The sequence below is a fragment of the Rhinatrema bivittatum genome, chromosome 2 (genome assembly GCF_901001135.1).
Source record: "Rhinatrema bivittatum chromosome 2, aRhiBiv1.1, whole genome shotgun sequence".
In the NCBI taxonomy this organism is placed as follows: Eukaryota; Metazoa; Chordata; class Amphibia; order Gymnophiona; family Rhinatrematidae; genus Rhinatrema; species Rhinatrema bivittatum.
In genome coordinates, this window is record NC_042616.1 from 223,414,775 (window position 1) to 223,442,432 (window position 27,658).

A 27,658-nucleotide genomic window follows, 5' to 3' on the forward strand; every position below is an offset into this window, starting at 1 on the left:
AAGGTGAGTAGGTAACAAGGGCCTGTAACTCACTTACCCTGCGAGCAGATGTGATTGCTACTAGGAAAATTACTTTCCATGTAAGATATTGAAGTTCACAGGAGTGCAATGGCTCAAAAGGAGAACGCATGAGCCATACAAGTACCATGTTGAGGTCCCATGCCACAACTGGTGGTCATAGAGGTGGCTTACGCTGTATTAAGCCTCTTCTAAATCTACTCACCAGGGGTTGCGCCGTAATGGGTGCATCCTCTACTTCTTGATGGTAAGCAAAGATGGCACTGAGGTGTACTCGTCTGGAGGAAGTCTGTAGTCCAGATTCCGAGAGGTGCCAGAGATAATCCAAGAGTGCTGGTGTCGGGCAGAAAAAGGGGTTAATGTTCTTTTGTATGCACCACCCTGTAAACCTTTTCCATTTAGAGCGGTAAGATTTCTGCGTGGAAGGCTTACGTGAAGCTACAAGGACTTGAGATACGCTTGTAGAAAGGTTGAGGGGTTGTAGTAGCAACCTTTCAACATCCAGGCCGTCAGAGATAGGGTCTGGAGGTTCGTTTGGCGTAACTTGCCGTGATTCTGTGTTTCTGAACAGAGAGGTCGAGAAGTATGGAAAACCAGACTTGGCGTGGCCAATACAGGATTATGAGTATCATTAAGCCTCGGTCCTGTTGTAGCTTCACGAGAGTCTTGCTGATTAACGGAATCAGAGGGTACGCATACAGAAGACCTGAGTTCCAGGAGCAGGCGAAGACATCCATGGTTTGTGCTCTTCGGTCCCTGTGTAGGGAGCAGTAGCATTCCACTGTTGCGGTTCTGTTCGGATGCAAAGAGGTTGATGGTCGGTTGACTCCATGGAGAAAGATTCTGCTCGCAACAGAGAGATCCAGAGACCATTCGTGGGACTGGAAATTTCGGCTGAGGCGTTCCGCTACTGCATTCTGTGTGCCTGCCAGATAAGTGCTTGTAGTTGTATTGAGTGCGACAGGGCCCAGGCCCAAATCTGCGCCGCCTCTTGGCAGAGCAGATAAGATCTTGTGCCTCCCTGTTTGTTCAGGTACCACATTGCTACCTAATTGTCTGTTTGAATCAAGACTAACTTGTTGGATAGGCAGTCCCTGAATGCATAAAGGGTGTACCGCTTCGCCCGAAGCTCCAGGAAGTTGATCTGACAAAACGCTTAGGTGTTTGTCCAAGTCCCTTGGGTTGAAGGCCTTTGACATGGGCTCCCCAACCTAGGTTGGAAGCGCCCGTGATGAAGGTTACCTGAGGAGCTGGTTGCTGGAAGGGTAGACCTGTTTGTAAGTTGGCCTCGTGGGACAAACGAAGTTGACTTGTTATGTGGACAAGGGAAATAAGCAGCTGAGTGGCTTGATGCCACAGACTTTAAAGTCCATTGTGTCAGTCTCATGGCTAAGCGTGCCATTGGGGTGAGCTGGCGAGGCTGGTCAGCTTGGTTGCACGGTCATCAGGTAAGAACCCTTTGGCTACCGTGGTGTCTAGGTCTGCTCCTAAAAGGAGAGATGGTGAAATGGTGTCAAGTGGGATTTCGGGTAGTTGATCAGAAATCCCAGTGAGTGCAGGAGCCGTATAGTGAGATCGAGGGAGTCGAGGGCCCCTTGTTTGGACTGGCTTTTTATGAGCCAGTCGTCCAGATATGGAAAGACATGTACGCCCTTGCGGTGTAAATGTGCAGCCACTACTGCCAGGCACTTCGTGAACACTCGGGGCGCCGAGGCGAGGCCGAATGGCAGTACTCTGTATTGATAATGCCTGTGACCCACCACGAATCGCAGGTACTTGTGATGAGGAGGGAAGATTGCAATATGGGCATTTGCGTCATGAAGGTCCAAAGAGCAGAGCCAATCCCTTTGATGTAGCAGAGGTAGCATGGTGCCCAGGGACACCATCCTGAACCGTTCCTTGCAAAGAAACGTGTTTAAGGCATGGATGTCCAGAATAGGCCGGAGGCCGCCAGTCTTTTTTGGAATTAGGAAATACCTGGATTAGAATCCTTGTGGAGCTGGCTGTGCTTTAGCTGTCCTTGCTTGGCATGCATGTCCTCTTTGAGGGGCTCGAGCTGGTTGAGCATGGGATGTGGGAGGATAATACCTATGCGGTCTATAAAATTGTTTCCTGGTGTCCCTGTGCAGAGCCCTGCTGGCTATGGAGGGTGCCTCTGAGGTGACAGTTGAAAGTTGGTGCAGGGTCTCATGATGGTCTTTTAACTGGGCCATTGCGGCTTGGATCTTATCCCCAAATAGGTTTTCTCCTGTACAGGGGAGATCTGCAAGTTTGTTCTGCACCTCCGGGCATAAGTCTGAGGCCTTGAGCCAGGCCCAACGCCTAGCACTAATGCCCACTGCTGAGACTCTGGATGCCATCTCAAAAGAGTCATACGCAGCTCTGACATCGTGTTTACCTGCTTCCAATCCTTTTTGTAGGATGGAGGTCAAGTTCTCTTGCTGTTGTTGTGGTAAGGTCTCTGCAAATTCCTGGTCTTGTATAACTGATATGCTGCTATTTGCGCTATCAACATGGACCCCTGAAAGACACTGTGTCCCAATGCATCTCATGCCTTCTGTTCCTTACCAGGAGGAGCAGAGAAGTGTGGACGGGATCTTTTAGCCTTCTTTTGGGCTGATTCCATCACTACAGAATAGTGGGACAGCTGGCTCTTTTGAAAGCCTGGGGCTTGTTGAACCAGGTACATAGCATCTGTCTTTCTGTTGACTGGAGGTACAGTACCTGGATGGGCCCTCAAGCAGTGCAAGAGATCAAGCAGTACTTCATGTATTGGAATCGCCATTACCTGTTTTGAAGCATCTACAAATTGTAAGACCTCCAAGCATCTCATGGCGAGTGTTTTCCTCCATCATCAATGGAAATGGGATAGATTCAGACATCTCTTTGACAAAGCTGGCAAAGGAGAGGTTTTCAGGAGGAGATCAACGCCTTTCTTCCGGGGGTGAAGGTTCTGAGAGCAATTCCTCAAATGAGGAATGGTCCGAGGATGCATCCTCCCATGGATCATAGGGTGTTTCTTCCTCACCTTCTGGTAATTCTGAGGGAGGATGGATACCAGAGCCTAGAGGGCGAGAAGGCATCGCTGGATATTGAGGTGGCATTGCTGGATGCGGCACTGGCATCGAAGGCACTGAAGCGGATGAGGTACGCTTAGGCACTGATAGCCCCGATGGCCCTGGAACAGGCTCCGGCATTGATGGATCCCATGCCGGGATCAGGCCAGAAGTCCCTTCTTCTTCCTCCGAGGAACCCGGTATGGGAATCAGGACCTGTGGAGGCCTCAATGGTTGACTTTGTGCTAGCGTGTCCGATGACATGAGTTGAGTTGGCTGGGCACCGATGAGGGTGTCCAGGTGCTCAAGAAGCGGTGCAAACATCCTCCAGTGCCGGTATGTGGGCCGGCGCCGGTGGTGACTTAATTCCCCGAAGGGCATCGAGCACTGCCTCTTGGACCAGTTTGTCCAATTCCTCCCTGAAGGCTGGCATTGATAGCACTGCGCCTGGAGTAGGAGGTAGGCTAGGCATTACTGGATGCTCCACAGTGATCTGTAGAGGCTCAGTACCCGGCACCATTATCAGTAGGGAATGCCTGAGGGTCCCGGGTCCAGAGGAGTATGGTGCGCAGAAAAAAAAAGAGACTGAAGGCGGACCCCTGGTGGCTACAGGGTTAATGGCATGCTGGGCATGCTCAGTGTGCCAGTCAAAGTTCTAGAAACTTTGACAAAAGTATTCCGTGACAGGGCTCCATCTGATGTCACCCATTTGTGAGGACTACCATTCTGCTTGTCCTGGGAGAAAGCACATTCCTAGAATTGGCATATGTTTCTTGCCCCCTGTCACTCTCCTTCCATGCCTCCGTCATCCTTCACTTTTCCCAATTATTCCATTTAAATCATCGGCTCACACTCATATCCCTACCCAGCATTTGACCCCCACATTCTCTTCCCTGTGCTCCTTCTCTTACCTGCTTGACTCGCTCTACCCTCTTTATCCCATCTCCCTGTCTACCCAGCTACCTCGACCCCCCTGTTTCTCATCCTTTCCTGTTCAGCAGCCCCCACACTCCCTCTCCATTCCACCTTCATTTTCCCAGCATCCCCAACCTCCTTTCCCCCACCCTCCACAGGGTAAAGAGATTAGAGATGTGAATCATGTGCCAGATCGTATTAACGATCAGATTCGGCCGGGGGGGGGGGGGGGGCGGGGAATCTGATCGTTAAGATATGTGAATTGGAATCGTTTCAGATTCCAATTCACATCGCTAATTTTTTTTTTTAGGGAGGCCCGCGCCGCTAAAAAAAAAACAACCCACCCGACCCTTTAAATCGACCCCCCCCCTCCTGACCCCCCCAAAACCTTTTAAAATGACCTGGTGGTCCAGGGGGGCCTTGGGGAGAGATTTCCCGTTCCCAGGCATCAGCTGTTCTAAAAAAAAAAAAATGGCGCCGATGCCCCTTTGCCCTTACCATGTGACAGGGTATCCGTGCCATTGGCTGGCCCCTGTCACATGGTAGGAGCACTGGATGGCCGGCGCCACGATAATTTTAATCGTTCAAAAACGATTCACATCCTTACTAACCATATCCTCTGGCAACAAATTCCAGAGTTTTACTGTATGTTGAGTGAAAAAGAATTTTCTCCGATTAGTCTTAAATGTGCTACTTGCTAACTTCATAGAATGCCCCCTGGTCCTTCTATTATTCAAAAGTGTAAATAACCAAGTCACATCTACTCGTTCAAGACCTCTCATGATCTTAAAGACCTCTATCATATCCCCCCCTCAGCCGTCTCTTCTCCAAGCTGAACAGCCCTAACCTCTTGAGCCTTTCCTCACAGGGGAGCTGTTCCATCCCCTTTATCATTTTGGTTGCCCTTCTCTGTACCTTCTCCATTGCAACTATATCTTTTTTGAGATGCGGTGACCAGAATTGTACACAGTATTCAAGGTGCGGTCTCACCATGGAGCGATATAGCGGCATTATGACATTTTCCGTTCTATTAACCATTCCCTTCCTAATAATTCTTAACATTCTATTTGCTTTTTTGACTGCTGCAGCACACTGAACCGACGATTTTAAAGTATTATCCACTATGATGTCTAGATCTTTTTCCTGGGTGGTAGCTCCTTATATGGAACCTAACATCGTGTAACTACAGCAAGGGTTATTTTTCACTATATGCAACACCTTGCACTTGTCCACATTAAATTTCATCTGCCATTTGGATGCCCAATCTTCCAGTCTTGCAAGGTACTCCTGTAATGTATCATAGTCTGCTTGTGATTTAACTACTCTGAATAATTTTGTATCATCCGCAAATTTGATAACCTCACTCGTCTTATTCCTTTCCAGATCATTTATATATATATATTGAAAAGCACCGTTCCAAGTACAGATCCCTGAGGCACTCCACTGTTTACCCTTTTCCACTGAGAAAATTGACCATTTAATCCTACTCTCTGTTTCCTGTCTTTTAACCAGTTTGTAATCCACGAAAGGACATCGCCTCCTATCCCATGACTTTTTAGTTTTCGTAAAAGCCTCTCATGAGGGACTTTGTCAAACGCCTTCTGAAAATCCAAATACACTATATCTACCGGTTCACCTATATCCACATGTTTATTAATCCCTTCAAAAAAATGAAGCAGATTTGTTAGGCAAGACTTCCCTTGGGTAAATCCATGTTGACTGTGTCCCTATTAAATCATGTCTTTCTATATGCTCTACAATTTTGATCTTAAGAATAGTTTCCACTATTTTTCCCGGCACTGAAGTCAGGCTCACTGGTCTATAGTTACCCGGATCGCCCCTGGAGCCTTTTTTAAATATTGGGGTTATATTGGCCACCCTCCAGTCTTCAGGTACAATGGATGATTTTAATGAAAGGTTACAAATTTTAACTAATAGATCAGAAATTTCATTTTTGAGTTCCTTCAGAACCTAGGATGCATACCATCTGGTCCAGGTGATTTGCTATTCTTTAGTTTGTCAATCTGGCATACTACATCTTCTAGGTTCACAGTGATTTCGTTCAGTTCGTCTGACTCATCACCCCTGAAAACCATCTCGGGAACTGGTATCTCCCCAACATCCTCATTAGTAAACACGGAGGCAAAGAATTCATTTAGTCTTTCTGCAATGGCCTTATCTTCCCTAGGAGCCCCTTTAACCCCTCTGTCATCTAATGGTCCAACCGACTCCCTCACAGTTTTCTTGCTTTGGATATATTTAAAAAAGTTTTTATTATGAGTTTTTGCCTCTATGGTCAACTTCATTTCAAATTCTCTCTTCGCCTGTCTTATCAATGTTTTACACTTACCTAGACAATGCTTATGTTTTATCCTATTTTCTTCAGATGGATCCTTCTTCCAATTTTTGAAAGATTTTTTTTGGCTAAAATAGCCTCTTTCACCTCACCTTTTAACCATGACGGTAATCGTTTTGCCTTCCTTCCACCTTTCTTAATGCACGGAATACATATGGACTGCGCCTCTAGGATTGTATTTTTAAACAATGTCCAAGCCTGTTGAACACTTTTAACCTTTGCAGCTGCACCTTTCAGTTTTTTTCTAACTATTTTCCTCATTTTATCAAAGTTTCCCTTTTTAAAATTTAGTGTTAGAGCTGCAGATTTACTTATTGTCCCCCTTCCATTTATTAGTTTAAATTTGATGTTATGATCACTGTTGCCAAGTGGCCCCACCACCGTTACTTTTCTCACCAAATCTTGCGTTCCACTAAGAATTAAATCTAAAATAGCTCCCTCTCTTGTTGGTTTCTGAACCAATTGCTCCATGAAGCAATTATGTATTACATCCAGGAACTTTATGTCTCTAGCAAGTCCTGATGTTACATTTACCCAGTCAATATTGGGGTAATTGAAATCTCCCATTATTATTGCACTGCCAAATTGGTTTGCTTCCCTGATTTCTCTTAGCATTTCATCATCTGTCTGACCATTTTGTCCAGGTGGATGGTAGTATACGCCTATCACTATACTCTTACCCAACACACATGGGGTTTCTGCCCATATAGATTCTACTGAGCATTTACTCTCTTGTATGATCTTTATCCTGTTGGACTCTATACCCTCCCAGACATAAAGTGCCACACCCCCACCAAGTTGATCCTCCCTATCATTGTGATATAATTTGTACCCTGCTATAGCACTGTCCCATTGATTATCCTCCTTCCACCAAGTCTCTGTGATGCCAATTATGTCAATCTCATCATTTGCTGCTATATACTCTAACTCTCCCATCTTACTTCTTAGACTTCTGGCATTGGCATACAGACAATTCAAAGTGTGGTTTTTGCTTGTTTTAACAACCTGCTTTTCAGTTATTTGGGATAATTCGGAAATCATTAGCTTTGGTGATTTTTTACATATAGGCATATGAACTATGTTTGCTTTTAATGGAACCTCTCTGTTGGGATGCCCTAACTCTCCTGTTTCATTAGTATCCTTCAAGGATACATTTCTCCGAACCATGCACTGCTGAGTGACTGTCGGCTTTCCCCCTTGTTCTAGTTTAAAAGCTAGAACAAGGGGGAAAATAAAGTTCGTAGCCCATCAGGCTCAGAACAGCAGGAGCTGGCAATGTTTCGCTCTGATCTGAGTGAAGGAGGAAACAGCCTCCCACTGGGCCAGAAAGAAGCAAAGGAAGTGAGAGTAGCCTCCCATCAGGCCCAATGTAAGAGAAGTCAACCAACTCCCACCAGGCCCTGCGACACACCTCCTAGGACCTTGCGACACACCAGTGTGTCCCAACACACCTGTTGAGAACCAACGGCATAAACAGTCTTTGAAGCCACTGATGGTAGGTTGCTTGGTGCTGGATATTTCTGTGCAGAAATGTTTTATTTTTAAGTTAACACTCAAAAGTGCTGTTTGGGGGGCTAGCAAGACAGTGAGGCAATTTATTATTTGAAAAAAAAAAACTTGACAGAACGAAGATACCAACAACATCTATCAAGAAAAACTAGAGAGAGAGGATACACATCCGTGCTGATTCTCAGAAAAAGAAAGACCGAGGGGTTCAAGAGGCAACTCTCACACATGCTCAGTAGAACAAAAGCTGTATGAGCTAAGAGAGAAGGGTCCTTTAAGTGCTATCAGATAACATTACCCACGTGTCATGGCTAATTCAGCTCTGCTTGCCGACTGAGAACATTTTATTCTTTTTTCCCTAGCTATTTTCCTCTCATGTCCACTTCACCCCTAAGAGATCAGCTATTGCAGTCCTATGGCCAAAGATCATAAACTGAGGCTCCCTCTAGAACCTTGTGTGTATGTATCATGAACCTGGCCAATAGGTATCATTAATGTCCAATAGCCGGAACTCTCTTGCAATCCTGCTGGCTCAAAGAAGAGCTGTCATTTCTGGGCACTGAATTCAGATCCCCTATATGGCTCATATTGTATTACATCTTTAAAAAAGAAACTAACATACCATAATTAATTGTCAACACAAAATATTAGCACAGAATTGCTATATATATGGGCACAATGTGTTCTGTAGATACACATTATTCAGTGTGCTTTACACATCAAATTCTTGCCACAATATTTAATCATCGGTCATTTTTTGGGTTTTTTTTAAGTGATGCAATATTAGCAAACTTGTGAAAATAATAAAAGTATTCTCTCTCGTGATAATTGCCACGATATTATTCACTATATTATGAATAATAATAACTTGACTTAACTTGAGTGATGTCATAAGCCCAGCTAGATGGCAGAGCTAAACTGCAAAAAACGCCCGACCCGGTCCATGTTTCGGAAAGCGGGATTCCTTCTTCACGGGGCTCATTGTTTGGTAATTCCGGTGTTTCTCCGGCGATGTAAATCAACTTATGGAAAAATCAACAAAAGTTCAATAATATAGCCATTTAAAAATTTTAAGTATCAATATGATGAGTCCAAATATCAAAGTGCAAAATTTCTCAAAGATGTGACCAAGCAAAACTGCACTTCAGCAATCTAATTAGATGACATACCTTTTAAACATGTACGCATCTTACCGCAAGTAGTATTGAATGACAGTGGTTTTGGCAGGCTATTTCAAGGTAATCTGAAGTGGAGCCGGAAATGACGCTGATGACCCTAAAAGGAATGAAGAGTGACGTATACCACTGGAAATGACGTATATAACCAATTTTGGGTAGCGATTGAAGTTAATTGCTTGCAGGACTGTGTGTCAAAATGGCATCTGAATCGGAAATGATGTAGATACCCAAATAAGGAGTAACTGTTCCCGATGACGTAGATGACCAATTAAGGCCAGATATCGATCTCTGTGATAGAACGGAGCGCCCAATGAAGATTATAACTGCAAAATTGGATTACAAAATAGAGTACCATTCAACGGCTAAGTTAAGCCCGTTGGGATGTACAGTGTTTAATGTGTGAATCCATTTTTGTTCTCTTAAATTTAAAATCGATTGAGGATCACCCCCCTCTCATTCATCACTATTTGATCAATGACCCTCCGTCTTAGATCCTCAAAAGAATGTGACCGTTTGATACAATGCGCTACTATTGGCGCTTGAATTTTAGATGTAGATAAACAGCTTCGATGTTCTATAAGCTGTGTTCAGATCAGTCGTTTAGTACGACCTATATAAAGTTTGTTGCAGGGACATGAAATCATGTAGATCAACTTCGAATTAGTTTGTGTAGGTATGCGCATTATGAATAGTGCCCATGTGATCCGTCCATGAAGGTCCTGAAATTGTCGAAGAACACATGGAACATTTGTTGCAGGGCCAATGGCCAATACGAATAGCAGGATTCAGCAATAGAGTGTCACTGAAAAAGGATCGTACTAACATATCTTTCAAATTGCAATCTCTACTGTAGGCTATGATGGGGAAATCTTTAAACACAGAATGAACTTTCAAAATATACCAATATTTTTTTTGTATTAGTCCTACTTAGCTTTAGTTGAATAGCGTAATGTGTATACTATTTATTTATTTATTATTTATTTTTAATTTTTATATACCGATGTTCCTGTATATGATACATATCGCACCGGTTTACATATAAACTGAACAATCGCCGTGAGGCGGGTACAAAGAACATGAGGTATAATGAACAAAAACACAAAAAAGGCAACAAAGAACATTTGGTACAATAGAAGTATACTGAGGTATAATATAAACATTGGGCTATAAAGGATGAGACCTCAAAATAATACTAAGGTATAAAATAAACCTAGGGCTATATAGGATGAAACCTCAAAATGAACTTAGGGGAATGCCATGCTAAAGGGAAATACTGGAGTAGCTGAGGATAGCTGGTAGATCTGAATCAGCTAGCGGGCGATAACAGTGGGAGGGTTATCTCTCTACGAAGGCCTGGCTGAATAGCCAGGTTTTCAGCTTCTTTTTAAAAACCAGAGGGCAGGGTTCTTGGCGGAGGTCCGGAGGGAGGGAGTTCCAAAGGAGGGGACCAGCTGTGGACAGGGCACACTTCCTTAATGAAGTTTAGCAGGAGGGATGTAAAGAGTGTCTTTGTATGCTCTTCTGATCTGTTTGAGATGTGTGGCCGTAGTTGGAAAGTTAGATTGAGAGGGCGATATTGTATAGGGCTTTATGGATCATCATGAGGGCTTTGAAGAGAATCCTGAATTTGACTGGTAACCAGTGGAGGTTCTGACAGATGGGGGTGATGTGATCTCTTTTGTTGGCGTTGGTAAGTATCCTGGCGGTCGCGTTCTGGACCATCTTTAAGGGTTTAACGGTGTTGGCCGGTAGACCCAGAAGAAGGGAGTTGCAGTAATCCATTTTTGACAAGATGATTGATTGGAGCACCCAGCGGAAATCCCGGAGGTGTAGGAGTGGTTTTAGTTTTCTGAGTACTTGCAATTTGTAAAAGCATTCCTTGGAGGTGTTATTGATTAATTTTTTCAAGTTAATCTGGTTGTCGAGCAGGACACCCAGGTCTCTCACGTGTGGTGCGTGATTAAATGGAATTTTGGATAGTTGGGAGAAGCTGGGTGAGTTGAGAGGAATGTTGTTGTTGTCTTGAGCTATTAGAAGGATCTTTGTATTGTTGTTATTGAGGACAAGGTTGAGGCTGGTGAGAAGTCGATTGATGGCCTGGAGGCAACTATTCCAATGGGACCATGTTTTGTGAAGCGACTCTGTGATAGGGATGAGGATCTGAATGTCGTCCGCATAGAGGTAAGTGAGTTAAGTTTAGATTGGTGAGTAGATGGCAGAGCGGGAGGAGGTAGATGTTGAATAGGGTGGGTGAGAGAGATGATCCCTGGGGGACTCCCAAGTTGGATCTGACTGGGTGTGATTCTTTATTATTGATCCTCACTTTGAAGAACCTGTTTTCTAGGAAGGATTTGAACCAATTGAATGCAGTGCCCTTGATGCCAATGTCTGCAAGTCGCTTAATAGAATAGTATGGTTCACGATGTCAAAGGCTGCGGATAGATCCAGAAGAGCGAGAAGATATGGTGGCCTTTTTCCAAGTTTAGGAGGATGGTATCAGAGAAGGAGGATAGTAATGATTCCGTGTTAAGTGACTTACGGAAGCCAAATTGTGTTGGGGCGAGAATATCGTTTTCTTCCAGGTATTCAGATAGCTGTTTGTTTATGATTTTTTCCATAAGTTTGGCGATCATGGGCAAGTTTGCTATTGGGCGGAAGTTGGCTGGGTCCGATGGTGATAGGTTGGGTTTTTTTTAATAGAGGTTTCAGCATTGCGAGCTTGAGTTGGTTTGGGACAAGCCCTTGAGCAAGAGAGCAGTTTATGACTTCTGCTATAGGCTTGGCGATGATGTTTGGAATGGTGAAGAGCAGGTTGGACGGTATGTGGTCTAACGGGTGTGAAGAGGGTTTAATTTTCTTGAGGATATTTTCTATTTCAAGAGAAGACGTAGACTCGAAGGAGACTAGAGATGAGTTTTGTTGATGACTGGAGGGGGGGGGGGGGGGCGGCGGCGGAGTGGGCGCCGTGAGGGGCGCTATGAGGGTAGCAATTTTTTTCTCAAAGTCAGCCAATTCTATGGCTTTACTGGTAGCTTGGTCATCTGGAATGAGAGGAGTGGACTGTTTGGTGAGGGCTGATACATAGGAGAACAAAGCTTTGGAATCGAAGATGAAGTGATGGATCTTTTTTGAGAAAAATTCTCTCTTTGTTCTGTTGATGACTTTCCTGTAGGCGTTTAGGCGTGATTTGTAGGCCGCTAAGGTTGTGGTGGACGGATTGTGCATACTAGCGGAGTTTCTGAAAAAGAATCTGAGCTATCAAGTAACAACCATTGTCGTTCAGCGTTACTGGTACGCTTATGTGCTGATTTTATCACTTTAAAAGGGTAATCTTTAGATAATAATTTCCTTGAAAATATATCAGCTTGAAGCTCAAATTCCGTTCTAGTAGTACAAAGTCGGCGTAGTCGAAGGAATTGTTCTGTAGGAAGGTTTTTCTTCAAATGATAAGGGTGGAAACTTGTGAAATGTAATAGTGTATTTTTGTCTGTAGATTTTCTATAAATTGTAGTAATAAAACTGGTGTCTTGTTTAATGATTTTAATGTCCAAAAAATTAATGCAACTCAGATTCTTCTTCAGAAACTCCGCTAGTATGCACATTACGCTATTCAACTAAAGCTAAATACATTGTAGGACTAATAAAAATATATTGGCATATTTTGAAAGTTCATTCTGTGTTTAAAGATTTCCCCATCATAGCCTATAGTAGAGGTTGCAATTTGAGAGACACTCCAGTGACACTCCATTATAGAATCCTGCTATTCGTATTGGCCATTGGCGCTGCACCAAATGTTCCATGTGTTCTTCGACAATTTCGGGTCCTTCATGGACGGAACACATGGGCACTATTCATAATGATACCTTTAACTGAATCATAGGCAAATGACAATATCATATAAATCTGTGCTTAGAAGTTTCAATCTGCGGCCTCTCGCCTCTCAATGGGCCGCAAGCCTTAATCAGCTTACAAAGCAACATGTAATGTATAATCATTTATCGTCATCTGCACATATCAGTATTCAATCTATTTAAAGTGCAATAATTTCACCACAATCTTATTTCCAAACTACCCTAAAAAAGGTTGTAAATGTAAACCAAAAATTATACTTCCCACCAACATTAAAATCTGAAAATTTCCAAAATTCAAAATTTGTTGAAAAAAGAGATACTTAGCCAATGCCTCATAAGGTATCACATTAGCGCTAATGTGATACCTTATGAGGCATTGGCTAAGTATCTCTTTTTTCAACAAATTTTGAATTTTGGAAATTTTCAGATTTTAATGTTGGTGGGAAGTATAATTTTTGGTTTACATTTACAACCTTTTTTAGGGTAGTTTGGAAATAAGATTGTGGTGAAATTATTGCACTTTAAATAGATTGAATACTGATATGTGCAGATGACGATAAATGATTATACATTACATGTTGCTTTGTAAGCTGATTAAGGCTTGCGGCCCATTGAGAGGCGAGAGGCCGCAGATTGAAACTTCTAAGCACAGATTTATATGATATTGTCATTTGCCTATGATTCAGTTAAAGGTGTGAATTGGACGATTGATCCTTTTCCCTCTCTTGCTTTGGTTGTTGATAATATTGGAGAGGTGTGCTGCTTCTTTGTTTGCTCACTATTCATAATGCGCATACCTACACAGACTGTAATTCAGAGTTGGTGATCTACATGATTACATGTCCCTGCAACAAATTTTATATAGGTCGTACTAAATGACTGATCCGAACACGGCTTATAGAACATCGAAGCTGTTTATCTACATCTAAAATTCAAGCGCCAATATTAGCGCATTATATCAAACTGGCATATTTTTTTGAGGATCTAAGATGGAGGGTCATTGATCAAATAGTGATGAATGAGGGGGGGGGGGGAGATATCCTCAATCGATTTTAAATTTAAGAGAACAAAAATGGATTCACACATTAAACACTGTACATCCCAACGGGCTTAACTTAGCCGTTGAATGGTACTCTATTTTGTAATCCAATTTTGCAGTTATAATCTTCATTGGGCGCTCCGTTCTATCACAGAGATCGATATCTGTCCTTAATTGGTCATCTATGTCATCGGAAACAGTTACTCCTTATTTGGGTATCTACATCATTTCCGATTCAGATGCCATTTTGAAACACAGTCCTGCAAGCAATTAACTTCAATCGCTACCCAAAATTGGTTATATACGTCTTTTCCAGTTGTATACGTCACTCTTCATTCCTTTTAGGGTCATCAGCGTCATTTCTGGCTCCACTTCAGATTACCTTGAAATAGCCCGCCAAAACCACTGTCATTCAATACTACTTGCGGTAAGATGAGTACATGTTTAAAAGGTATGTCATCTAATTAGATTGCCGAAGTGCAGTTTTGCTTGGTAACATCTTTGAGAAATTTTGAACTTTGATATTTGGACTCATCATATTGATACTTAAAATATTTAAATGGCTATATTATTGAACTTTTGTTGATTTTTCCATAAGTTGTTTTACATCGCCGAAGAAACACCGGAATTACTAAACAATGAGCCCCGTGAAGAAGGAATCCCGTTTTCCGAAACATGGACCGTGTTGGGCGTTTTTTGCAGTTTAACTCTACCATCTAGCTGGGCTTATAACATCACTCAAGTTAAGTCAAGTTATTATTATTCATAATATAATGAATAATATCGTGGCAATTCTTTATCATGTGAAAGAATTCTTTATTATTTTCACAAGTTTGCTAATATTGCATCACTAAAAAAAAACCAAAAAATGACTGATGATTAAATATTGTGGCAAGAATTTGATGTGCAAAGCACACTGAATAATATGTATCTACAGAACACATTGTGCCCATATATGATGGTCATTCACAATTCTGTGCTAATATCTTGCATTGACAATTAATTATGGTATGTTAGTTTCTTTTTTAAAGATTTCATCCTTCACTACTACCATATTGAGAATATTGTTAATAGTGACACTGTTTCTACTTGTCATATTGTAATCCTACAGTATGTGTGTATAAATTACATATGCAAATATTTCATAAGACACGTGTGTGTTTGAATGTACAGGTAGCATTATTTTTATTTACAGATGTTAAAGTCTTGCAGTACAACTTATACATAATGAATCAAAGTCAGGACAACAGGGGAATTGGGCACTAAATAAGCTTTTTTTTTTTTTTAAATAGATGCCTTTTGAATTTTGACCTTGCATTCAACTATACTGGTAATTAGTTTTACATTTTTATAAATTCCATTTTGTGAAAGGTTCCAGACTGAGGGCACTGAAAACTGAAGTTTTCTATTTAGCCCAATCATAATTTCTATTTTATGACAATATTACACTCTACATGCACAGTAGGCTAGCCTCAAGGTTTACATATTCCATTAAGCAGCTTACAGTTACAAAATCAAGTATCTGAGGGAATGTTCTAAGACAAGAATAATTTGTTTCTTACTGTCCATTTCCATCTTGAATATCCACTGCTATCTGTACATCAGCATTTCCTATCAACAGCCGTAAGCATTCTGAATGACCATTTGTAGCTAGGATTTAAAGAAAAAAACAAAAAATTTTTTTTAAAATGGGAAACACCTGGATAATATCAAATTAAATGAAAGATATACCTAGTTTCTCATTCTTAAGGTAAGGATGAACAACATACAGTATACTTAAGTGCCAGCTTAAAAAGCAATGGTGAAAAATGATCTTGGCACTTCTTTTGTTATTGAGGAAGATATCGCAAAATTATCAAAACTGGAGAAAGTTTGGGCATTCAAAGGCTTACTTTCAGAAAAGGACAAAACAAATTGTCTTAAATTTGAGAAATGGCAAAAACTTATTCACTTACATAATAAAATACATAGATCTATACAAGCATAAAACACTTGAGGACAGATTTAAGTTTTGACCAAAAGTAGAACAAAAAGGTACAAATTCTGGAAGGGAAAATATCATGCAAACAAAACCTTGTGCAAAATACACTCAGACTTTTGCCAGAAAGTGCTAAATTTAAAGATCCATGGAGTTTTTACAAAATATTTTGATCACACAAAGTGCATGAATCCTTTCTCCCCTTCCAGAAGGGAGCAGGAAATTAAAACTTTGTGGTATAGATGTGTATTTCAAAATTGTGCAAGCAAGCTGACATGCAGACTTTATGACCTTTTTCAGCCTCAAGCATAAATCTGGCCCTAAATTAGAAGATCATAGCATTTTAAAGGGAGGATAATCATGAATTGATGAAAAGCAGACAAGACTCATCAGAGCATGGTCTAGTGGTCTATGGAGTCTAGCATTCCTGGCAGATCCAGTCTCTGCCTCTCATTCCTAGATGTATGGGTAGTGGCAATCCCCATGCGTATGTGGCTAATTGTTAATCAACCTGTCCTCCAGAAACTTTTTTAAACTAAGCTATACTTTTAATGTTAACCATATCCTATGAAAACTAATTCCACAGTTTGACTGAAAACATTCTTTCTTAAATTTATTTTAAATCTGCTATCAGTTAGTTTCAAGCAGTGTCTCCTAATTCTAGTACTATTTGAAAGGGTATTTGGGGTATGTGTGAATTTGTTGGCAATACAAGAATAATGTATATTTTTGTCTCTTTGCTTGGTTGAGAATATTTTATGACTCCTAGGGAACTGAGAGGAGAAAAGTCTTGTTTTCCCTGTGTGTGAGAAGTGTTTCTGCATAATCAAGCTATGGAATTTGTTGCCAGAGAATGTGATCAAGGGAACTATCATAGCAGGATTCAAAAGAGAGCTGGACAATTCTATGAAGGAAAAGTCATAAGACAAGATATGCCATACTGGACCAGACCAATCCATCAAGCCCAGTATCCTGTTTCCAAGAGTGGCCAATCCAAGTCACACACATCTGGGAAATACCCAAAAATTAAATAAATGTCAAGCTACTATTGCTTATTAATTAATAGCGGTTTATGGATTTTTCTCTAGGAACTTATCCAAACCTTTTTCAAACCCAGTTACACTATCTGCTGTAACCACATCCTCTGGCAATGAATTCCAGAACTTAACCATGCACTGAGTGAAAAAAATATTCTTTGATATGTTTTAAATGAACTACTTGCTAACTTAATGGAGTGCCCCCTAGTTCTTCTATTATCTGAGAGACTAAATAACTGATTTACATTAACCTGTTCAAGTCCTTTGATGATTTTGTAGACCTCTATCATATCCCCCCTCAGTCGTCTTCTCCAAACTGAACAGCCCTAATTTCCTTAGCCTTTCCATACCACTTATTTTGGTCACTCTTCTCTGCACTTTCTCCAGTGCAACTATATCTTTTTTGAGATGCGATGATCAGAACTGTACATAGTATTCAGGATGTGGTCTCACCAAGTCCATAAACAGTTACTAGCCAGGCAGACTTGAGAAAGCCAGCGCTTATCCATGGTAATGAGATACAAGAAACAGATCTACTATTTGAGATCTGACAGGATACTGGGCTTGATAGAACTTGTTCTGACCCAGCATGGCACTTTTTATGTTCTTATATGAGAATGTCTCCTGTTAAAATTACTTTAAAATTGCTTGCTTCCAGATCTGGAAACCTACTTGTAATGATTCCCTAATTGCAGATAAATCAACTTTACTAATTATGATTGTTTTGGAATTTGTGTTAATTTGATGGCCATGCTAGAATGAGATAATATATTTTTGTGCCTTTGGTTGAGAACAGTTTGTGGATCCTTGTCAGTTAACAGAGAGTCAGGTTTGGGCCTATGTTCCTACCCTGTCTCTGCTTTTCTTTCATAGATTACGTTTTTGCAGTTTATCCCTATCTATAACCTACCTGGTTTAGTTCTTCCCAAATCAAAGCCTCTTATTTGTTTTTGTCTATATGTTTTGTCAGCCTGTGTTCAATACAATGCTGCATAAACAGATGCTGAATAATAAATAATTCCTTAATAATCTATTAAATAGTAAAGCAGGACTGGATATAAACACCTCATATAAATATGAAATTATCAGAAAATGTGAGGAAAAATGTTCTTGTATTCAATGTCAATAAAAGTATATCCAGATGCTTCTTTGTCTTTGTACCGTTTTATTCCAGATATAAATTTCAACAACAAAACTTGATATTGCCACTGCGTCCCATATAATCTTATTGAGCGTTATGGTCCCCCGACATAGCCATGTTTCGCTGTGTGGCTTCTTCGGAAGGGACTGTAGCCAGGATATATCACTGTGGAGTATGTTGGTTTGAAATGTTTCCTGGCTATAGCCCCTCCCAAAGAAGCCGGCCTGGGGGAATTCTGTGCTACTGCGGAGCATAGAATTCCTCCCCTGTGCAGAAAATGGCAGAGGAGACTCTGGCATGCCACGAACGGAGCACGTGAAGATGGAGGCCCCGGCGCGCTGTTCACGGTGAAGATGAAGGCCCCCGTGTGTCGCAGAATGTGCTCCGCTTGCGGCAAAGATGAAGGCCCCGGGTTGCCGTTCGTGGTGAAGATGAAGGCCCCAGTGAGAGTCAATGTGTGTGTGAGGAGAGGGAGAGGGGTGTGAGAAAGGGGAAGGTGTGTGAGAGAGGAGAGAGGTGTGTGAAAGAGGGGAAGGTGAGCAGGGAGAGGGGAGGAGAGGGTGAGAGCGCACAGGGGGGGGTGAGAGAGCAGGGGGGGGAGGGGGATACTTGAGTGTGGGTGCCAGAGACTACATGAAGAGATTGTGAAGGAGTGTGTATGTCTGTGAGAGATTGAGAGCTTGTGAGTATGAAAAAGGGATTCAGTGTATGCTTGGGTGCAGGACTGTGTGAAGGGATTGTGTATATGTAAGACAGAGCCTGCATGAAGGGGTGCATGAGAGACACAGGTAGCCTGAGTGAGGATGTATGTGAGAGAGAGAAAGGGAGCTTGTGTGGGTGTGTATGCAAGAGAGAGGAACCCTGTATGAGGGGATGTGTGTGTACGAGAGAGTGAGGGAGCCTTTATGAGGGTGTGTGTATGTGTACTAGAGAGAGGGAGCATGTGTCTGATCGAGGGAGGGACAGAGAGAGCCTGTGTGAGGGACAGTACTGAGAATGGAGTCAAACTCTGGGACTGGCCATAGAGTGGAAAGGATTGAGCCTAGAGGGGAGGAGCGAGATACTGGCAGGTGGAGGAGTTGGGGTCTGAGAGGGCAAAGTGGCTAAGGGAGTAGGGAGAGTGAGTGGAAGGGACACTCTTACAGTGAATTTCTAGGGAAATTCTGCTCAAAATATTTAAAATTCTGCATCTAAGTAATAATGTTTTCTGTATTAATTTAAAATGAAATTACTTAAAAACTGTCATGTAAATTGTGTTATTTTGACCAATATAAAGTTTGAAGAATTTTACGTTTTTATGTGCAGAATTCCCCCAGGAATAACTTTAAAAAAGAGCACAATACACAAAAAGCATGGGTAAACCTTTATATGTAATCAGCAGCACAAATGTTTTTAATGATCCACCTTACATATTAAAGATGCACAAAGTCAACAGTCTTTTCTGCTCAAAAATCACTGAATTTTCCAATCTTCCAATGTACTTAATCTTAATCCCTATGCTGACTGCAAAATAATATTGCACACTATGGCCTAGAATCATCAAAATAATATAAATAAAGCAGAAATATGGTGCAATAGTGTCTGTGATAAAAAAATGGGCATGGTTAGTGAAATTTCTGATCTGTGGCATCATGTAGGTAAATTGCGCAGCTTAAAATGATAATCTCACTGTGCGACACATTAGTGTGTCGCGCATCATTTTACGTATCATGCATCAGTTTACATCTGGCGTGTTATTTTCTTTCTTTATATATACCAGCTTCTTGCAGCTGCTTCTTTGAAGGTGTGCCAGGCATGGGAGAGTGAGGAGGTAATTTCTTGGAGTTTAGGGGAGTTGGAGTTTTACAATTTCTGAGTGCATTGTTCTGCCGTTCAGTATTATGATCTCTTTACCTTTGTCCTTCTGTGTGTGGAAATTTTGGTCTGTCAAGTTTGTCTTTGTGTGGTGGAGGAGTGAGGAGCTGGAGAGGATGGAATGTGAGAGGCATGGGGAGAGAGGAGAAGAGAGGTGAGAGGAGGGGGAGGAGGGAAGAGAGCAAGAGTGGTAGGAGGAGGAGGAGTAGGGACAGGAGTAAAGATACGGAGGAGGGAAGGTATAAAAGGAGGCAAGAGAGGGAAGGGGATAGGCTGGTGAGTGTGGCAGGAGGAGGACGGCAAAGTAGGCAGGAGTAAGCGGTGGGGGGGGGTGGGGGGTGGAAGGGAGGGGAGTGGGTACAAGAGTGAGGAAAGTGACACCTCTCCGGAAGTGGCAACCTGCTCATCTGGCAGCCAGGCAGGTCAGACTCGTCTTCGTGCAACATCTAGGACAATATCATGATCATCACTGGGGTCCTCAAGAACTACAGCATTTTGTTCGGGAACCATGTGGCAAAGACATCCAGGGCAGCTAAGGGCCAGATATGGTGCAACATCGCCCAGGCCGTACCCTGGCTTAGCAGAATAAAAAGGACTGGAGAGCAGGTGGCCCACCACTACTGTGACATAAAGGGGCAGCTGAAGAACAAGGTGGTGAGCCATAATAAGTATCTGCGACAGATAGGAGTTTCTTGCCCCATAGTCCTGACCCCGTTGGAGTAGCGCCTGAGGGAACGGTTGGGACCGGATGTGTTCGAGGGGATGGAAGAGAACCTGGACACCACGTGAGCCGGGGCCAGTAAGTTCACCTCACCTGTAAATTTCAAGTCTGCTACAGACCACCACATATTTTGGCATAAGATGCTCACATTGATTGATGCAAAGTGCATATCTTATGCCAAACAGTACATGTGTACTTCTTAGCATTCATATTTATGTCTTCTTTGTTTCCACAGCTCTTGCCCAGGAACATGCCAGTCCCAGCCATGAAGCCCCAGGGACCCCTGCAATTTTCCATCTGGATACACAAACCCAGTGGAGTGACGAGAAGCAGCCGCAGCAGCTGCCGTCATAACACCTCCAGATACTGGCACACCTGGCATCAAGACAACATGATTCTTAACCTCTCTGGCTTCATGGAGGAGTCATCCCTGTCATGGTAGCCAGCTGTCCCATCCCCACCTGCCTCTAATACACCCTGTCACCAGCAAGACGCAGCAGACACCCAGCAAGATCAGCCCAACAGCCCAGACATGCCAACTTTGGAGCCCCCAGACAGTGGCTCAAGGACCACAAACCACAGCACCAGCAGCGCCAAAGCTGACAATGCATGAGATGCTCGACTGCATGGAAAGGAGGCATGGGCTCAACATCCACCACATACAGGCAGAGCTGGTGCGTTTGAGAAAGGCTCAGATCAGCCACATCCAGGTCCTGAGAGATCAGACAGCAGCCCTTACGCAGAGCCTAACCACTGTTGTCACATCTATAAATGACGACTGCATCGACACAAATCATTCAAAGATTGCCAGAGCCTCCATCCATGCCCTTCTCAGCTTCCTAGGACTCCATTCCATACAGCAATCACCGACTAGAAGGATGGGCCAGGGGTTGGCTCATCAAACAAATGCTACCTCCAATCCAAAAGCCAAGGTGAGGAAAAGGCTCATGAGGTCCCCCAAGTTGGAAAGTTGTTACGGGTAAAACATTTCACTCAAAGATGACTTGTCCAAACAAGCCAGGCCAGTCCTCTCTACAGAGTTCCTGTGCCAGCTTGCTGATGTGGACAGTCTACTGTCTGCCAGTATTGTTCTGCTGCTTCCTTATGTCCTCCTCCATGCTCTGTCCATAGTCCTGCCTCCTTAATGAGGTCTCCAGTCACAGTCCTGCTGGTGTGTCTTCTCATGTCTCATCTCCTGGTTCTGCTGCTGCCTTCATTATGATGTCGCTTCTCATCTCATCCTGCTGCCTCCTCCATGATGGTATTTCATCTCCTGGGCTCCTTTCTCCATGCTGCGCTCATCAGTCATGGTCCTGCTGCCTGCTACTTGAACTTTGCTGTCCCCCTTGAGTGCACTCTTTCAATATGGACTGTCTGGGCCTTCTTAAATTTTTGCTGTGTAGCTAAGGATGCTAATCGGTATCCACAGATCCACAACCAAAGGTAGTGCAAGGGTGGGAGCCAGTCTGTTGAAGTCTGCCTGGTCCCAAGCAACAGCAGACCTCATCACTGTCTGCTCTTAGGCAGTGGGGAATCTCTATCCTCCACACCTCCATCGTCCACACTTGTCACACAGCAGCATCTATGAGCTTTTAATAGAGACCACTTTCCAGAATGATACGGTCTTCAAGTAGGCTGCAAATAGGTGCATAATCATGATGCCGGGTAGTGGACAAATGAGGCCGCTCCAGTTAGCAGCAGGACCTGTTCCCTATAATCAGCAGGAACAAAGTACCACCTAATGTATGCACCCAAAAGGTATGCAGCTACATAAGGCAGATTCACTATAGGCCTTTCCTGTCAGCATAAACATATGGCAGGGTAAGCCTCAAATAATGGGCCTTGTGTGGCAGGGTCACTGTCTAGTTACCAATAAATCTTATACAGATATGTGGGTAAGTAGGCCTCTGTCTAGGAAAACAGAACATCAAATAGGGGTGTTGGCAGGTTTCCTGCCACCTCCTGCCCCCAGGTATCAACCCACTGGCCAGGACCCCTTCCCCAACCCATTTAAGCTGGTGAACATGAAAGGACTTGGCATGAAGCCACCATTTGTCCCCACCCCTTTCCTGCCATCTCTGCATCCCCAAAAGAAGTTGACATCATCCCCCTCCCCACTTCAAATACCACTACTGCCTCCCCGGCAGCTGAAGTTCTACCAACCAGACACATCCCCCAATACCAATACAAATAAGCCTACTCCAGATACTGGGTGGGAGAGGCTCAGGTGCCGGGGGGGGGGGGGGGGGTGTGTGTACACTATAGGCAGATATCTACTCATCCAGCAAAATGGCACAACATATCTGAGCTCTGATGCTGCCAATTTACACATTCCCCTCTCGACTGAATGAATCAATACTGTCAGGCCAAGATGGAATATTTGGTTACAATCTGTAAGGCCATTTTCTCCCCGCCTTTATATTAGCATAACTGTAGCATCCATCGCAAAGAGTGGAAGCACAGGATTGCTTGTGTCCAAATGCTAATTGAGTGCATACAGCGCTTGCTCTAGTTTATGCATTAGCATGGTAAGGAAGACAACAAGCAGCCCCCACATCACCTCTAGCCACAGATATAGTTAGAGGCAAACAAAGCATGTCACTCACCCAGACTGACACATCAATTAGGACACTGTTGATTACAGACTACCTTGGGCACTTTGTTTACCTACTGAGGACCAAATATACTGTTTCTGGCCTGTTTGTCATCAACCATCAATAATGTCTGTGCCAAGTTTGTTCCTACCAGCTATTGAGGTAGTTAGAGTCATAACTCCTCACAGAAGATAGTCTACACCTGGCAGCCTGATAGCCATTTGTCAGAACCATATATGTTCATTCATTTGTCCTCGTTACAAACATGGACTCTCTCCAGGACTCAGATGCCCCAAAATGTTTGTCTTTCAACATAACACAAAGTACAGAAGATATAGCAAATGTTGCTTACCTGATGTAACAGGTGTTCTCACAAGACAGCAGGATGTTAGTCCTCACAAATGGGTGACATCGAGGATGGAGCCCAACCACGGAAAACTTCTGTCAAAGTTTCAGGAACTTTGACTGGCCCCTACTGGGCATGCCCAGCACGGCACTAACCCTGCAGCCAGCAGGGGCCTCCCTTCAGTCTTGTTTCAAAGCTACAGGCAGTGCCGAAAAATAAAATAAAAACGAACCCAACACCGCGGGGTGGCGGGTGGGTTTCGTGAGGACTAACATCCTGCTGTCCTGTGAGAACACCTGTTACATCAGGTAAGCAACATTTGCTTTCTCACAGGACAAGCAGGATGGTTGTCCTCACAAATGGGTGAGTACCGAGCTGAGGATGTCCGAACATGCACCAAATGTATCCAACGGCGTGCAACAGGCACAACAACTGGGGTGAAATTTGGTAGAGGGCATCCGCACCCTACCGGGAAGGTGGAAGAGTGTTGGTACATCATGCTGGAAAAAGGTTACGCAAGACAGACTGGCCGAAGATGGAATCCTGTCTTCCAGCTTTGTCCAAGCAATAATGGGCTGCAAATGTATGGAGGGAACTCCAGGTGGCAGCCTTGCAGATGTCAGGAAGCGGCACCGATCGAAGGTGTGCTACTGAAGTCGCCATGGCCCTCACAGAGTGTGCTTTGACACGGTCTTGGAAAGGAATGCCAGCTTGCTGATAGCAAAAGGAGATGCAGTCCGCCAACCAGGAGGAAAGAGCCTGCTTACCCACAGGTTGACCTAACTTGTTAGGATGGAAAGAGATGAATAATTGAGTGCTCTTCCTGTGGGCAACTGTACGTTCTAGATAGAAAGCTAGAGCACGTTTACAGTCGAGGGTATGCAGAGTCTGTTCCCCGGAGTTGGAGTTGGGCCTGGGAAAGTAGATAGGTAGTATGATGGATTGATTAATATGAAACTCCGAAACTACCTTAGGTAAGAATTTAGGGTGAGTGCGGAGTACCGCCCGGTCCTGCAGGAGTTTAGTGTAAGGCGGATAGGTAACTAGGGCCTGTAATTCACTAACCCTGCGAGCTGAAGTGATAGCCAAAAGGAATAACACTTTCCATGTGAGATATTTTAGGTCACAGGAGTGAAGAGGTTCGAAAGGAGGTTTCATAAGGCGACCAAGAACCAGATTAAGGTCCCAAGATGGGGCCGGAGGACGTAAAGGTGGCTTCAAATGGAGCAATCCTTTAAGAAAGCGTGTTACAAGGGGTTGTACTGAAATAGGGACACCCCCGATACCTTTATGGAAGGCGGCTACCGCACTGACATGCATTCTAATGGAAGAGGTCTTTAGACCTGATTCTGATAGATGCCAGAGATAGTCCAAAAATTTAGAAATTGGACAGGAAAGGGGATCAAGGGACTGAGAAGTGCACCATGATGTATACCTTTTCCATTTGTAGGAATAAGATTTTCTTGTGGAAGGCTTTCGTGAAGCGATCAGGACACGAGAAACTGAATCCGAAAGGTTAAATGGCTGAAGGACTAATCTTTCAACATCCATGCCGTCAGGGACAAGGCTTGGAGGTTGGGATGGAGGAGGCATCCATCGTTTTGAGTGAGCAAATGCGGGTCCTTTCCCAGAGGAATGTGCCTGTGGATGGAGAGATCCTGAAGTATGGGAAACCACACTTGGCGTGGCCAGTGTGGTGCTATCAGGATCATAGCTCCCCTGTCCTGACGTAGCTTCACGAGAGTCTTCGACAGAAGAGGAAGTGGAGGGAATGCATAAAGCAGACCGGTTGTCCACATGAGGGAGAATGCATCCCTGGGCCGAGAGTGCTGGCTCCGAATGAGAGAGCAGTAATTGGCCACTTTCTGGTTCTGAGGGGACGCAAAGAGGTCTATATGGGGGATAACCCCATTTCTGGAAAAGAGAGGTCGCTACCAAGGGATTGAGTGACCACTCGTGTGGTTGGAAGACACGGTTCAGCTGGTCTGCCAATACATTGTCTGCTCCCGGCAAGTAGGTGGCCCTGAGGTACATGGAACGGGAGAGGGCTTCTGCCCAAATCTGCGCAGCTTCCTGACACAAAAGAAAGGAACCTGTGCCCCCCCTGCTTGTTTATGTACCACATGGCCACCTGGTTGTCCGTCTGAATCAAGATGACATGGGTCGATAGGCAATCTTGAAAAGTCCTGAGAGCATATCGTATTGCTCGAAGTTCCAGGAAGTTTATCTGGTGTTTGGCTTCCTCTGGAGACCAGAATCCTTGGGTTTGTAAATTGTTTACATGGGCTCCCCAACCGACGTTGGAAGCATCGGTTGTGAGAATTATTTGAGGATCTGGTAGGTGAAAAGGCAAGCCCCATAGGAGGTTGGATTGATTTGTCCACCAGGCAAGAGACAGACGGAGTGCATCGGTGATGCGAACAATGGAGGACAGAGGCTGAACAGCTTGGATCCATTGTGATCTCAGAGTCCATTGCATGACTCTCATGGCCAGGCGGGCCATGGGAGTCACATGAACTGAGGAGGCCATGTGTCCCAGCAGAATGAGGAATTGGCGAGCTGTTGCTGTGCGTTGAGACTGCAACTGGCAAGCTAGAGACACAAGGATTTGGACTCATTGATAAGGAAGGAAGGCTTTTGCTTGTAAGGTGTCCAAGTCTGCCCCAATGAAGGATAAGGTCTGAGACGGGACTAAGCAGGATTTTTCGTAATTGACAAGAAACCCTAGAGAAAGTAGAGTTTGAATTGTCAGGGTCAGGGAGGACCGAGCGATTTGCTGGGTTGGGGCCCTGATTAACCAATCGTCCAGGTAGGGGTAGAAGTGGACACCTTCCTTCCTGAGAAAAGCTGCAACCACCACGAGACATTTGGTAAAAACTCGTGGTGCGGATGCCAGGCCGAAAGGGAATACTCTGTATTGGTAGTGATTTTGGCCTACTAAAAAACGGAGGTATTTGCGATGAGGTTGAGTTATCGCAATGTGAGTATAGGCGTCTTTTAGGTCTAGAGAGCATAGCCAGTCCCCTCTTTGCAGCAGAGGGAGAAGCGATCCCAGGGTTACCATCTTGAACTTCTTTCTGTAAAGGTATTTGTTGAGAGCCCGTAGGTCCAGGATTGGTCGAAGACCTCCTGACTTTTTTGGGATCAGAAAGTACCTGGAATAGAACCCTAGTCCTTGTTGTGAGGGAGGAATGGGTTCTATAGCGTTTGACTGGAGGAGAAGGGAAACTTCCTGCTCTAGAAGAACGGAGTGATCGGTGAGTCTCCACGCCTGCAGGGGTGGGGAGTCCGAAGGGAGAGTCAGGAAGTTGAGGTGGTAACCCTGTGCAATTATCGCTATCACCCATTGATCTGTGGTGATGTGATGCCATTTTTCTAGAAAGTGGCTTAACCGACCCCCTACTGGTATGGTAGGAAGAGGGATGTGGCGTCTGCTCTGTAATTGAAAGTAAAAAACCCGATGCAGGGCCAGGTTGTGGAGCTGCTGCGGGCTTTTGTTTACGAGACTGGCGAGGCTGAGATTTATGATAAGGCCTCGCAGACCTAGACTTGGCTATTGGGGGATAATACTTCCGTGGACGGAAGAATGACTTTTTTGGGTCCTTCTTAAACGGCTGTTTAGAAGGTAAGTCAGAAGGAATGGATGAGAGCTGTTTAAGTGTCTCATGATGATCCTTCAATTCAGCAACAATTTGCTGAATTTGCTCACCAAACAAGTTGTCCCCTAGACAGGGCAAGTCAGAGAGCCTGTCCTGAACTTCCGGGCGAAGGTCAGACGACTTAAGCCAAGCCCAGTGTCTGGCAGAGATGGCCGTAGCAGAAAGTCTAGTGGAAGCATCAAAAACGTCATAAGCTGTTCGTATCTCATGCTTCCCAGCTTCAAACCCTTTATTTAGTAGGGATTGAAGTTGTGGCTGGAATTGTTCTGGTAAGGCATCTGAGTACTCCTGTATCTGTTTAAGGATGACCCTATTGTATTGGGTCATATATAGCTGATAAGAGGCTATTCTGGAAATCAGCATGGCTCCTTGGTATACTTTCCTACCTATACTATCTAGGAATTTATTT

At 43.8% G+C, this 27,658-nt stretch overlaps 1 protein-coding gene across 4 annotated transcripts in view; it reads right to left on the bottom strand.

Moving 5' to 3' along the window:
* Positions 1-27,658, bottom strand: part of ANKRD28 (ankyrin repeat domain 28) — an 805,300-nt gene that overhangs the window by 200,105 nt on the left and 577,537 nt on the right. For all 4 annotated transcript variants that reach the window (XM_029589217.1, XM_029589218.1, XM_029589216.1 and 1 more), the window contains one exon: positions 15,482-15,569. In XM_029589217.1, coding sequence (XP_029445077.1) covers positions 15,482-15,569 — 88 coding nt within the window. The remainder of the gene's footprint in view (positions 1-15,481; positions 15,570-27,658) is intronic.